Source organism: Rousettus aegyptiacus, unplaced genomic scaffold (genome assembly GCF_014176215.1).
Source record: "Rousettus aegyptiacus isolate mRouAeg1 unplaced genomic scaffold, mRouAeg1.p scaffold_m13_p_3, whole genome shotgun sequence".
NCBI classification, from domain to species: domain Eukaryota; kingdom Metazoa; phylum Chordata; class Mammalia; order Chiroptera; family Pteropodidae; genus Rousettus; species Rousettus aegyptiacus.
This window is the reverse complement of record NW_023416306.1, coordinates 132488018-132502378: the sequence shown is the minus strand read 5'-3', so window position 1 is coordinate 132502378 and position 14361 is coordinate 132488018. Positions and strand designations below refer to the sequence as shown.

At 32.2% G+C, this 14361-nt stretch overlaps 1 protein-coding gene and 1 pseudogene across 1 annotated transcript in view; one reads left to right on the top strand and one right to left on the bottom strand.

Moving 5' to 3' along the window:
* Positions 1 to 14361, top strand: part of CLPX (caseinolytic mitochondrial matrix peptidase chaperone subunit X) — a 30254-nt gene that overhangs the window by 9114 nt on the left and 6779 nt on the right. Inside the window, exons 4-10 of the mRNA XM_016141043.2 lie at positions 4473 to 4627; positions 6221 to 6380; positions 7758 to 7799; positions 9473 to 9649; positions 10011 to 10175; positions 10992 to 11080; positions 12080 to 12244. Of these exons, the coding sequence (XP_015996529.1) occupies positions 4473 to 4627; positions 6221 to 6380; positions 7758 to 7799; positions 9473 to 9649; positions 10011 to 10175; positions 10992 to 11080; positions 12080 to 12244 (953 nt within the window). The remainder of the gene's footprint in view (positions 1 to 4472; positions 4628 to 6220; positions 6381 to 7757; positions 7800 to 9472; positions 9650 to 10010; positions 10176 to 10991; positions 11081 to 12079; positions 12245 to 14361) is intronic.
* On the bottom strand, positions 903 to 1021 carry LOC118600474 (annotated as a pseudogene).

Below are 14361 nucleotides of genomic sequence, written 5' to 3'. Positions count from 1 at the left end.
CTCCGAAGTTTCTATCTCATACATTTCTACCAGCTGGAATTCTTTAGGGATAAATTAGTTCCTCTTGAGAGTAAATTTATTTTTCTTTTATATAGTGTTTTCAAAACCTGCCAGGTCACTGTTGTCCAATAGTGATTAAGTGTTCACTGAGGGAAATTGTTAAACATACAGATTCCCTCTTTCCCTAGAATCTGTAAATTTGACAGTAAGACCAAGTGTGGAAAACACTATAGCATTATCTAATCAACTCAAGGCTGAGTGTGGTCTGTTTCCTTTGGGAGTTCTAATGGGAGAGAGGGATGTGGGAGTAGGGAATGTAGAAAAGAGTAAAGGAAGAATGCACACTTATACATAATTTAGTAAGCAAACATCTGTTGAGTCGGATGCTACTAGGCTTAGAAAATACACAGATGAACCTTACACTGCCCCTGTCCTCTGGAACTATACTGCAGAGGAGTAAGTAATAAGCCCCAGAAGTGAGAGCAGGCCCTCTTCCCTTGGTTTTGCTGACCCATAATACAGGTCTTCAGAATACATCCTTTCGAATGCAGAGGACCTTCTGTGTCTATTCACTGAAAATTGGGTCATCCTAATTGTAAAGAATTTTGTTTGATCTCAGGTTATTCATTTTGTTTGAATCTGCATTTATTTATTAGTTCATAAACATCTTTTTATGGGCTTTTGGTCACCTGTAGTTCTTTTGCAAAAGGCCTATTTAGGTAATTGTCCACTTTTTTTTTTTTTTGTCATTTTTAGTTACTTTTAATTACCTGAGGAATACATGTGTATATCCCCTTTATTGAAAAAGTAAGACATTATAAAGCTAAAGTTATACTTATGTATTATATGTTCATCAAACCTAAAACTTTTTATTTTATTTATTTTTATTTATTTTTTATTAACACCTACAGCACCTGGTATTCCTAGGTGGTTTCCCATCCAAGTACTAACCAGGCCTGATCCTTCTTAGCTTCCGAGATCAGACGAGGTTGGGTATGTTCAGGGTAGCATGGCCACAGACAAACCTAAAGCTTTTTAAAAGCATAAATAGCATCATATTGTTACTGTTTTTACAAATTGCTCTTTTAAAAATTCTAATTCAGCAGTGTTTTGAGAGCAATGTATATACAGGTCTCTAGTTCTTTCTTTTTAAAAAATTTTAATTTATTGAAATATTCACATACTATACATTTATCCTTTGAAATTGTACGTTTCAGGGATTTTTAGTATATTCACCAAGTTGTACAGTCATCACTACTATCTAATTCCAGAACATTTTCATCACCCCAAAAAGAAACCCCATACCCCTTAGCAGTCACTTTTACCCCTTCCCCTCCCAGCCCTGGTAACTGTTAGCCTACTTGATGTCTCCATGGATATCTGTCCTCAATGTTTCATAGAAATAGAATTACACAATATGTGCCATTTTGTGTCTGATTTCTTTCCTTTAACATGTTTTCAAGGTTCATTTGTGTTGCATTATGTGTCAGTACTTCATTGCTTTTCATGGCTGAATAGTAGTCTTTCATTGTTAGTCTATTCATTCTTTGATGGACATTTGCGTTGTTTCCATGTGTTGGCTATTCTGAATACTACTGTGAACATTTGTGTACAAGTTGTTATGTTTTTACTTCTCTTGGGTATATGCTTAAGAATGGAATTACTGAATGAAATAGTAACTATGTTAAGCTTTTTAAGGAACTGCCAAACTGTTTTCCACAGAGGTTATACCATCCTGCAAAGCAACTAGCAATGTAAAGGGTTCCAGTTTCTCCAGATCCTCTTCAACACTTATTAGTTCTTTTTTATTGTAGCCATCATAGGGATGTGAAGTAGTATCTCATTATGGTTTCGATTTACTGTTCCCTAATGACTAAAGATGTCTTTTCATGTGTTTATTGGCCATTCTTATATCTTCTTTGGAGAAAATAATCTTTAAATCCTTTGTCCATTTTTAAATTGGGTTATATTTTTATCGTTGAGTTAGGAGAGTTCTGTATATATTCTGAATACTAGACCCTAGGCCAAATACATGATTTACAAATATTTTTTTCTCATTCTACATGTTGTTCTTTTAAATGCTGTATAGCAACAGTCAGGAAACTTCTACTATAAAAGACCAAATAGTAAATATTTTAGGCTTTATGGGCCCTATGGTCTCTGTTATAACTATTCTCCTTGCTGTTATAATGTGAAAGCAACCATAGACAATGTGAATGAATGAAGATGGCTGTGTTCCAGTAAAACTTTGTGTAGTAACTTTCATCGTCATTTTTTTTTTTCAAATGTAAAAACTATTTTTAGTTCATGGACCTTTCTGTATATATTCAATTTCACAAGTATGTTTATAGTGATTTTTTTGTTTTCTTATTAAAATGGAATTATTCTTGCTTGTTGAAATAAAATATCATTTTTATACCTAACATTATGAATGTATAGAAAATCATCAGAAATTGAAATAAGAAAAATAGCCAAGAAAGTTTTGATTATAAGGATTAATATATACTATGTTTTAGCTTTCTTTTGCCCATTAAAAAATAATCTGTCAAACATGAATATTTTTATTTAAGTTAGAGCCTTTCACTGTTTTTATTTTTATGAATATAATACTTTTTGAAGGCTTTCTGCACTTATGTGTCTTATAGGATGAAAATTAAGCTTTTCTGCAATGGTTTGGAGATTTTATGTTGGACCCTGAAACTTGTTTGGAATCATGAAGAACTTTCATTTAGACAAATCTCCTGAAAAGTTTTTGCTAAGATAGTCTTTCTGTTGTTGGCATACTATACAAGTTGTTTACTGGGATCAGTATTCTGTATATAAAGGAATATAGAATACTTGTAGTAATTTAAAGGAAGGAGGTTTTATTTATCCCCTGATAATTTAACAAAATTAGATTTTTACCCTTTGTTTTTAGGAATAAAAAAAGTTGCATTGCAATGCTTTTTTTTTTTTTTTTTAAATAGCATTTTGATAAATAAAATGGAATCCTTGAGTTTGGGTATATGTTGAACATATTTCAGTATAAAGTTGTAAGTATTCAAATAAAATTTAAGCAACTCTTCAACAATAAGCAAAGAGATATGATTTGTTAGTATTTAATCTCTATCCCTTTGACCTGATTTCTTTAATATTTTGTTCTTGTGTTCTCAGGCCAGATCTTCTTGTCACATACCCTGAACTAAATAAGAGGCTTCTCTGCCCTTTATCCTTGCCCTATTTACCATAAGTAACAATAGTAAGCTGGTGCCTCATTATAAAATAAAGGCATTAACTCTCTTTCCCATTGATGGGAAATGGTAATAATGTATTTGGGCTTGTGTTAATTGAATGTACTTAGAAGAGCTTGATTTTTTTTTTAGGTAAGCATTTATTGGTGTTTAATAGAAAACATGGATGGTCCCTCTTCTTGTTAAAAATTTGCTGCTAGAATTTATTCAGAGTGTATTGGCCTTCTGTTTAAGAACAAACACAAGAATTTGATTAAATTAATAATTAAATTTAATTTTTAAATGTGGAATTATCTTTTTTTTTTTTTTTTTTTTTGGTAATTTAGTTGTGAAGATTTAGTATGCTTTCCAGTGCAGTTTTGCTTGTAATCTAGAGATAGGTAGTTATAATCTCAAAGGAGAGAGATTCCCATAGTTTTTAAAATTCTTTTTCTTTGCAGTTAACTGTTTGTTTAGATTACACAAAAATATATTACCTAGTCCTACCTAATGCCTTTGTATCTTTTACTCTTTATCTGTTAATAGTCTTTATGGGCTTCTCTATCATGCTGCTTTCTGAGGTTCCTGGTTACCCTGGGTACCATTAGTAGAGGTAGGCTTACCGAAGGTTAAGAGTGTACATGTCATATGTCTACATCCTATAGCCTTGTTTTAAAAAGAGAAAAGAAGTCACTTTTGGTTTAACACAGGATATTGTGTAGTTGATGTGTTGCCATTAAGAAACTCTTTTTACCTGCACTTTTAATTTCCCTTTTGTTGGTTCCAAAAGCTGTGTGATTATCTTTCAGTCAATGTGACTGAGAATGTTGTTATTTTGTTGCTTTCTCAATGATTTTTAAATGAAATAAATAGGAATTAGTGGAGTAGTTAAAGATGAGAATAAGGAAGATATGAAATAATTTTATCTTTTTGCCAAGTCAAGGTTTTTAAAAATGCTCATAATTTTGAAAATATACTTTTTTTTTTTTTTTTACAATTTTAGGGATTAAAATAGATTTTTCTCTTTCAATTTTTTTTTGCATCATAAAATGAAAGAACCTAGTAGAAATGAACAAAATGTAGTTTACTAAACTTATCTACCTTTATCATCTATCTTAGGTGTAAATAGGCTGTTGTGTCAAGTGGAGTAAACTACAAGCCTACTTTTTGTCAAGTACATAGTTTTCATTTGAAGTGAGTCTTTAAGGTAAAACAGTATATGAATTATTTATTTTCTCTGCTGACCGCTCTTTCCTTTTACAGCATCCACCCGTTTTGTGAAGTGTGAAAAATGTCATCATTTTTTTGTTGTGCTATCTGAAGCAGATTCAAAGAAGAGCATAATTAAAGAACCTGAATCAGCAGCAGAAGCTGTAAAATTGGCATTCCAACAGAAACCACCTCCTCCCCCAAAAAAGGTATAAAGTCTTAGCTCAGTCTTTTAAGTATTTTGTCTTGGAGACATTTCATTGTTCCCTCTCCCCAGTTTATATTAGATCCTAATACTAGTATCTAAATACATATTATAAGTTCTTAATATGGACTATATCTGGCTAAATTGTTATTGCTCTTTGATACTTGGAACGTAAGTATGGAGTCCATTGCTGTTTTCCCATGTCATGATTACTGTGTTTGGCAGCAGTGAAATATAGTTGGGTGATTACTAAAAAATGTTAATACTAAATTAATCTAAAATGATATCCTTAAAATAAAGCAGCTGTGGATTTACTTTTGTTAGTTTAGGCCCCTAAATAAAACCAGCCTGTAATTGCTCCCCATTAAATTAGTTTACTTTATGGTAAAAGAGCCTCAGGTTAACAGTGGAAGCAAGTAATTTTTTGACAGCCAGTGTGCCCGCGCTCTCCTTTATAGCACTTTGGCTTTTGTGGTGTGGGCTCTTTTCAAGAGTCTCAGATAGATTGTGATTCGGCTGGTATGAAACACGGCAGAGTGTACCACTAGCTCCACTGGGTACTTGGTATGCACTTTCTGAGAACAGGAGCCTTGCTCCTGGGCTCCGTGCCCTGTGTTCTGGCCATGTCTCATGTGATTGTGCTCTGATTATTTTTTACCCTCTGTACCTTTCTTCTTCTGTATTTAGATATCAGTGCATTTGTCTCTTCTTCCAGATGTGCTGTGGATTTAATAATTCATGAGTGTAATTTGTGAAGAATGAAGATTTTTAAAAATTTTGCCATGTAAAAATAAATGATGTAATGGGAAATGTAGCCATTAAGCTTTATGTTCTCCACTAATTTGTGCAGACTTTAGACATCTGGGTCAAATTTCTAGAAAATAAACAGGCAGTTAAACTATTTTCCAGAGTTAGTGAATATTAACGGTTAGTTTCTATTTGCAAAAAGCTGAAGGAATTTACCCCAGGTTCTAAGCTGTGGTAATATCCACATATCAAATAGAACTTTAGTTTCTACTAAGAGTAAAGCTTTTAGATTGCCATGTAGATAACAAGTATCCTTAAAGTTAATTTCTGAGAAAAAGCTAAATGTTTTTTTAAAACACATAGATACTGGTAATATAATATCTTTTGATTATATAATGCTTAATTTTGAAAATGGTGGTTTTATAATAAATTATCTTTGTGAAGGTTATTAATATGGTCAAGAAAGGTGTAGAAAGGATTTATTTTAAGATTTACGTTAATGATGATACCTTTAGACCTATGGTGGCATGTGTAGATATTCTAAGTGACTTTAATATTAACTTTTAAAAATTAGGATCAATGGCATTGTTTATAGAATAGAAATTGGCATGGCACTAGGAGAGTGCAGTGATATTTTGTTAGGCTAGAGAACAAACAAATTGTGTTTTTGTTCATTTAGAGTTTGGGGCCTTGAATCATTGCTGCATAATGTATCATGGCCTTGGCATTTTGTTTTCGATGAGTCTTTGTTCAAATTTAAAACTGTAAGCAAATATGCTCAGTATATAACTCTTTAATGTGTGTTTTTATAATAGCTCGTTAAATTATTCAAAATATAATTATTTTTCAGATTTATAACTACCTCGACAAGTATGTTGTTGGCCAGTCATTTGCTAAGAAGGTGCTTTCAGTTGCTGTCTACAATCATTATAAGAGAATATATAATAATATCCCAGCTAACCTGAGACAGCAAGCAGAGGTTGAGAAGCAGACATCATTAACACCTAGAGGTTAGTGTTTTGATAATTGGCCTAAATAGAGATTACTATGCCTAGAGATATAGTACGACATTTTCAAAGAACAGGTCACTTTCCATTAGTGGATTATGAAATCACTTTGGTAGGTTGTCAACAGCACTTTTAAGTGTAGTAGATGTGAGTAAAAAATACCAGAATACATTAACTTGCAGTTAAGTATTGTTTCTTAAAACTTTTGCTTACAGTTATATGTGCATGGGTTCTGAGTTACAGAGTAAAATGTATTTCTTACCAAGGGTCTCATTGAAAAATGTTCAAAAATCACTGGGGTAGAGATTGAGATATCACTTTTGAATTGTAGACTTCATTCCTAGTTCACCATAACCCTGTAATTGCAATCTTATGTACAACTCTGAGTTCTTCTCTTTTGTGTTCAGGATACAGAATTTCATTTGCCTAAGTCAGAGATATATGGAGATAACTCTTACAGAACATAGGCAGCACTCTTTTTTGGGGGGAGAGGGGGCAGGTACAGAGTACAAGGTTAAGGTCAAATTTGTAAGTAATTCAAAATATAATTCCTATTAGTGATAGATTTTAATATGCCAGTTTACTGTGTAATCTCCGTTTACTGTGGACAATAATGTGTATTATATTAATAGAACGATTTTATTAAAAAATAGTAAGTAGAATAAGAGGTAAATATTTTAAGTTTTTAGTTGGTGGCCAGGGAGCTTTGATTTCTTAGGCCTATAATCTATCATTTTACATTCTTTTAGTAATCATTTTACAATTGGAGGGAGTTACATTTATGAAACTACTATAACTTTTGATTACTTTTAATAGCTACTAAATATAGGGCCCAAAGAAGACACTTGTTCACTTGTTGAACTTACTACAAAATAGTTATGTGGTAACGTCAGTTACTTTATTTTTAGAAAATATTCATAGTAACTAATGGAAGACTTGGAACCTTCATTTTTATAAGTCCAAATAGCATTGTCTAGTCATGGAGCAAAATGATTTTTTTTTTTTTGGTTCCTTCAGTCCACAATCAATAATTAAACTCTTCTAAGTGCTGGAAAAGCAAACAGTTATATGGTATTTATAGTACGAGGGATTTAAACTCTTATCAAAGACTTATACTACTTGTTTCTTAAAATAGATAACTTTGTATTTGACAAATGTGAATATTAGCAACTGGACAGCTATCATTAAGTATGTTTGTTTGTTCGTTTTTACTATAGAAAGGATTAGCATATAGATTCTTTCATGTTTTGAAAAGCTAAAAAAAAGTTAATGAGCACATTCTATAAATATATTTGGAGGAGGACAAGTAGTGGGATACTCTTTGTTCCCCTAAACAAATGTGTAATATTTTCATGTTACCATTTTCATCCTCTTTCTTAGAGTTAGAAATAAGAAGACGGGAGGATGAGTACAGATTTACAAGTAAGTGACCTCTCTTCAGGTCTTCTTCTATAATCATTCTTCCTTTTGAGATTTATCTCAGTGAAATATGTTAGCAATAATAACAGTGGACATGTATTTGCTTTTATATTACCAACAAAGATGTTGTATATTATCTAAACATGTTAATCATGCATAGTATATATAACTTCAGAACAATTTTAGTAGCTATTTTGTCTAGCTTGTATAGGTTGGGTTATTTTAGATATTCGATTTTATTTTTTCTGTTGTGATATTTCTTAAAGTATAATATAGAGAAATAAAAAGTATTATACATTGTTTTTTTCTATAAATGTAGATCTGCATGTTAACAGGTTGTATTTTTAAAAATCTATAGCTTGCTACTTTATATCTTCTTTTTTACCGTACAATTAGATTTGGCTTGCATAATTTTAAGTGACATAAATTTGGGGGGAGGCACATTATCCTCGAACTACTCTTTGCTAGAAACCAGTGTTTATTTTTTGGTGTACGTGAGTTAATATAGCCTCACAAATTGTGAATAAGCCCCAACTCACAGTTATCAGCCCTGGATTGCCCCTGTAAGCATCAGATGGTCTGATGGAGGGCATGGAAGGGCCTGATAAATCAAGGATAGTGGCCATTCTGATGTCTGGCACCCATTCCTTTGGAGGTGAATGTAGTTGCTGCACAGAGGGTGAGAGTTCTAGGGGGTATCATAAAAAGATTCACATGGCCTTGTTTTTTAGTAATTAAAATAACAGATAATTAATAGATAAACCAGTAGGAACATTTTTTACTTCTAAGTTTGATACATTTACTTTGCCTTTGACTCAAGCATTATTATTTATCTAGCATTTGAAGTGTATTATAAATACAGGATGTGCCATGAGAGCATAACTAATTTACCAATTCTGGCATGAGATTTATTATATATAATAAAATTGTATTATCCCTAGTTATTTTTAAATTGTATGAAAATAATTATTATGCCATATGTTGTAAAATTAAGAAACACAGTAAGTGCAGTAGAATTAGATTATATATAAAAAATAAGATCTAAATAATATACTCTTAAGTGCGTGTATAACATATATTTTGTAACCCAAAAAATATAATCGAATATGCTGTCAATACTATATAAATTTGGGCAGATGGCTAGTGAAACTAGTAGTAAAGAAAAGTCTGTAGTGAATATTTTGAAAGAAATACCAAGTTCCCTATTCTCAGTTCCATGTTTTCTCTTTCTCTACAGCCCTGCTTCTTTTCATTTGTACTGAAAAAAAAAAAATCTTTATCTTTCAAAGTGCCTACAAATATTCTTACACCTTCCAACTGTGTGCTTGAAATTGATAGGATAGGAATTATTGCCAATTTATAGATTAGGAAACAGCACTAAGTTTATATAGTGCCTTCCTATGAGTGAAAAGGCATTCTTCATACAGGTTTACATAAATAAGGAAGAGAAGATAAAAAGAGTCCATTTCCTTTGCTTGAGGTTCCCTGAATAATCATTGTGTCTTGTACATTTGTCAGTAGATAATTGGAAAATTTCTTCCTTTTTAGATAAGATAGAATATCAAAATATTTAAAATTTTCTAAATCAGTGATTGATTTTAGATGTAGGGTCTTATTGGGTATTTTTTCAAGCAAAATCAAATGAAGCTCTAGTAATTCCTTTGCTGTTTTTTCAGAATTACTTCAGATTGCTGGAATTAGTCCACATGGTAATACTTTAGGAGCGTCAATGCAGCAACAGGTAAATCAACAAATGCCTCAGGAAAAACGAGGAGGTGAAGTGTTAGATTCTTCCCATGATGACATAAAACTTGAAAAGAGTAATATTTTGCTGCTTGGACCAACTGGATCAGGTAAATACCTTGCAGAAAAAAAATGTACTAATTTTTAAAAATAGAATATAATTGATTCTGTAACCTGTGTCTTGTGGTTGGGAGATCTTGGTTCTTGAGAAGAAAATATAAGGCCAGTTTTATGGATACATTATCAGTATTTGTATATAGTCTTCAAGCTTAATTTGAGGCATTGGTGTTGCCCTTTAGTCCAATTTCTGACGCTTAACAGAGATTATAAAAATAACACCATTAGATGTGAATAATAGTAAAGATGTAACAGTAACTTTTTATTATATACTATTCAAACTTTGAATTTTTGTAGAGAAAGCACATGTCAATATATTTTTAGTAAACTTTTAGTTAATTTTTCTATTTGTAGGTAAAACTCTGCTGGCACAAACTCTAGCTAAATGCCTTGATGTCCCCTTTGCTATCTGCGACTGTACGACTTTGACTCAGGCTGGATATGTAGGTGAAGATATTGAATCTGTCATTGCCAAACTGCTCCAAGATGCCAATTATAATGTAGAAAAAGCACAGCAAGGTATGTTTTCAGCATAGCTTGTCTGTGTCCAGATTTAGTATATTGGGAAAACAGTCTAATATTAAGAGCTAATATAATTCTTGTTTTGAATTGAGTAAAATTCTATAATTATATGGAAGTAATGGTATGTTAAACATTTTCTTGCATAGTGACTAAGGGCCACAAAGTTTGCTTTGCCATATTGTCATTAGATAACTAGTAGGGTGAAAACAGGCCAAAATTACTATTCTATTAGATCCTTAATACTATTATTGTTTTTCTGTTCTGATTCCCCTCCAGACTCCTAATGCTGGGGTGGGGTGGGGGAGGGAGCAAGGACCAGGGCAGGAGAGTACAGTGTGAATCTAGAAACAGGTTAGCCTGTTGACCTGCAAAATGTCATAGATGCTCATTGCCCCTTCCCCCATCTATCTCTATCATTTGTCCTTGTTTACAAGAAGAGCTTGACAGCTTCTTGTCCAAACTCCTTTAAGACAAGAATATAGTTGGGTAAAAGAAAGCCACTGCATATACCTCCTGCTTCCACACTGTACCTCTATCTCAGCTCTTAGAATAAAGAACCTGAAAACATGAGTGGGGTATGTAACAATTGTCAGAGAGAATTGGTCACGATATTCTATTAAAATAAATTATAAAACATTTGCACAAAATAATGAATGGGAGAAATACAGTGTATTTTTATAACGTTAAGCCATTGAGAACATTAAGTGTCAAAGATCAAATAACCTTGCTCTCTGCCTACCTAGTCTTTTAAAGCTGAGGTTATCTTGTGTATATCTTTTTCATATTATAAATAGAATTCTCCTTAAATTATAGGAATTGTCTTTCTGGATGAAGTAGATAAGATTGGCAGTGTGCCAGGCATTCATCAGTTACGGGATGTAGGTGGAGAAGGCGTTCAGCAAGTAAGCAGTTGAATATTTTGTTCAAGCCCACTAAAAGGAAGGGAATGCATCAGCCTCCCAATATTGTACGTTTGGTTTCACATTCATTTGGATATGGTTTTATTTCCCCCACCCCCAAACTCCACATATCATTTTAAAGTAGTTTGAATCTTAAGAGGAAGCTAGTGTCAGTTTTAAATACCAAATTACCTTTTTTATGAAATAAAAAATATTTTAAAGAACAGAAAAAATGCAATTTAATTTTTGTTGGTTTTAGTCCTGAAAGACTGAATTAAACATTTCTAGAGGACCCTTAAAGGAAGTTCTTGTTTTAACTAGACAAATGAACTATGCACATGTATCTTTTCACTTAGTTAGAAGAGAGGATAAAATAGTATTTCATTCCTTGTAGAGTCATATTTTAAAGGTATAATTATATATTGGTCAACTTGACCTTTTACTGTTAACTAATTATGACATAAAATATAGGGTAAAGAAAATTTTTTTTTTGACTAAGACAGAGAAGTATGATCACATTTATAAAATGTGCTGAATAACATTTTTATAAGGCATCTCAAAATATAAATGTTCTCAAAGTTTAATACTAGGATTAGGATAGAATTTTAATTTACATGAATTATAACCATTTGCTCACTATTTTTAACTATTTATATATTTTTGTAACTAATTCTATTTTCAAATTTTAAATGTTCCCACAATGGTTGGTTACCACCTTATGGAGTCATAATTCTATCTTTATGTCAGAATTATGTCTTTACCATCAAAAACAACCCCTCAGATTGACTGTTCCCTGAATACATCAGGAATCCTGCAACTATTCCAAATAAACTTACGAATGTGATAGTGCATTAGATTTTCATGTTAGTTGTAGAAATGTGGTAGTTTTCTTTAGTTATGCTCATTGACCTTAACCACATATTATTTCCCCCATTGTTTCCCATTATCTAAAGTATAACATACTTATATGATGATGCTATAAATCATTCATTCTTTATTTAGGGCTTATTAAAACTACTAGAAGGCACAATAGTCAATGTTCCAGAAAAGAATTCCCGCAAGCTACGTGGAGAAACAGTACAAGTTGATACAACAAACATCCTGTTTGTTGCATCTGGTGCTTTCAATGGTTTAGACAGAATAATAAGCAGGAGGAAAAATGAAAAGGTAAGTTTTTCCGAAGGGTTACTGAGATAGGGAGCATTTGAAGTTACAGAGGATGGACACTCAGTTTCTGGTCTCATAACTGCTGGTTACCACTTGTGGATTTTTAAGAGTTAGATTTTTTTAGAACATACCAGAAATATATTTCTAGTTACATTTTAAATTTCAGAGTAGTAAGATTTCTAACTATCATCTATATATGGGCATTTTTAAAGTATAACTTGATGATTTCAATTTTATATTTCATCTAGGGAGTTCTTTTATTATTAGAGGTAGGCGCTACATCAGTAAAATTTCTGTTCATTCCTCTTGCCCAATTAACTGGGGCTAAATAAAGAGCTTGTCTCCATTTCTCCTGCCCATAAAGTTTGTCATAGATCACTGCTAACATTCACAAATGGAGGGAAGCAGTTTGGGGATTGGAGGAAGGGTGTGAATCCCACATAGTTTTATAAGCTTTGATTTTAGTTGGGACTTCTTTCTTCATATCCTCAAGGTACATGTGCAGTACCTATTTGTCGATTAATTACAATAGAATATAATTTCAACATAGAAGCCCAAGACATACCTGTATTCTACCTAAGGGAATATGTCATAGATCAACTCATTCTATATTGCCTGCTTTAATTTCCTTGGCCTTGCATATTCTCGTTTCAGGAGCAGTTTAGTAGTAGTAAAAATGTAATGCTACTAATGGGACGGTTGCCTATGGTAATTCCTTTACTTAGGCTAGATGAGAAAACTCTTATTCAAATACTAACAGAGTCATGTGATACTTTTATTCCTTAGTACCAGGCCTTATTCGGCATGAATTGGTCAGATTTTTATTTTTCATATTAATTTATGGGTTTTATTTTTGCTTTTGAAATTAAATTAGCCTAACAAATTGTAAGGAAGAACTTATTTCTCTGTGCATGTGTATATATATGTGTTTGAGTGTTGGGGGGAGGGAGAACTTTATATTTGAAATTTTATAACCGAAAGCAAGGACCATGTTCTGATATTTATAGTTAATAATTCCAAAAAGAATAGTTAAAATTAATGTCAGAAAAGAGATCAGAAACATGCAGAAAGAAGGTTTAGGTCATATGAGGTCTTCAGGAGAGACAAATTTAAAAAGGGTTTGTTCCATATGTCTTTATGAAAAGACATAAGAGTCTTTTGAAAAGCCTAAGAGTCTTTAGTGATTTTAAAGCCTAAGAGTCTTTAGTGATTTTATAGAGAATTAAACACATCATGCGGTTACTGCTTTTATCAACCTTCATTGAAAGTCAGAGGCACAATGTGAAATAATATACCTTTATTCCAACCATATCAAACTGCTTGCAGTCCTGTGTTTTATTCCTCTTGGCCCTGCTCCTGCCCTCAGCTACGATGATCTAGTTGGAAAATACATGTTCATCTTTTAAGACTCCATCTTAAATAATTAGGCAATTCCTCTGTGAAGGGTTTCTTGATCACCTCCTACCTTCACTCTCCTATCTATATGTGCCTCTTTTCCTCCTTTCCACTGCCCATGTTTCCTGTACAGTTGTTCTTCAGTGCACCTAGGATACTTTAATACCTTCATGTGTTCTCACTTTAAATAAGCTCTTTTAGCATAAGGGCTATCTTTAGGTTTGTATCCCCAGTGTTTTATAATAATACTTAATAAATGTTTATATAATATGTATATATTTATTACTATATATTCTTATATATAATATGTGCTATAATATATACTTAATAAATGTTTAAATTATTGAATAAAAGGTATATTGCTTTCTGATACACTGTCTATGTATACAGCTTAGAGAATCAGAGGAATTGATTTTTAACTTAGGCTGTTTTCTCACATCATGTACTTCTCTTATACTTTTGACAAAGACTATATGATATACCCAGATTAAACACTCTGATAATTGCCTAGAGTATGATTCTCTTATATTGACTGAAGCAAGATTCAAATACCTTGGATACCCAGCCTTTTGCAGCAAAGTTAGCATTATTGTTTTATGTCATCCTTATATGTTTTTACAAAATCTAATCTTAAATTATTTTAATTCATAAATTAATATATGGAGCCCCAAATCATGATTTGAATGGAATGCTTAGCATTGATTGAAGACACTTGTGGATAA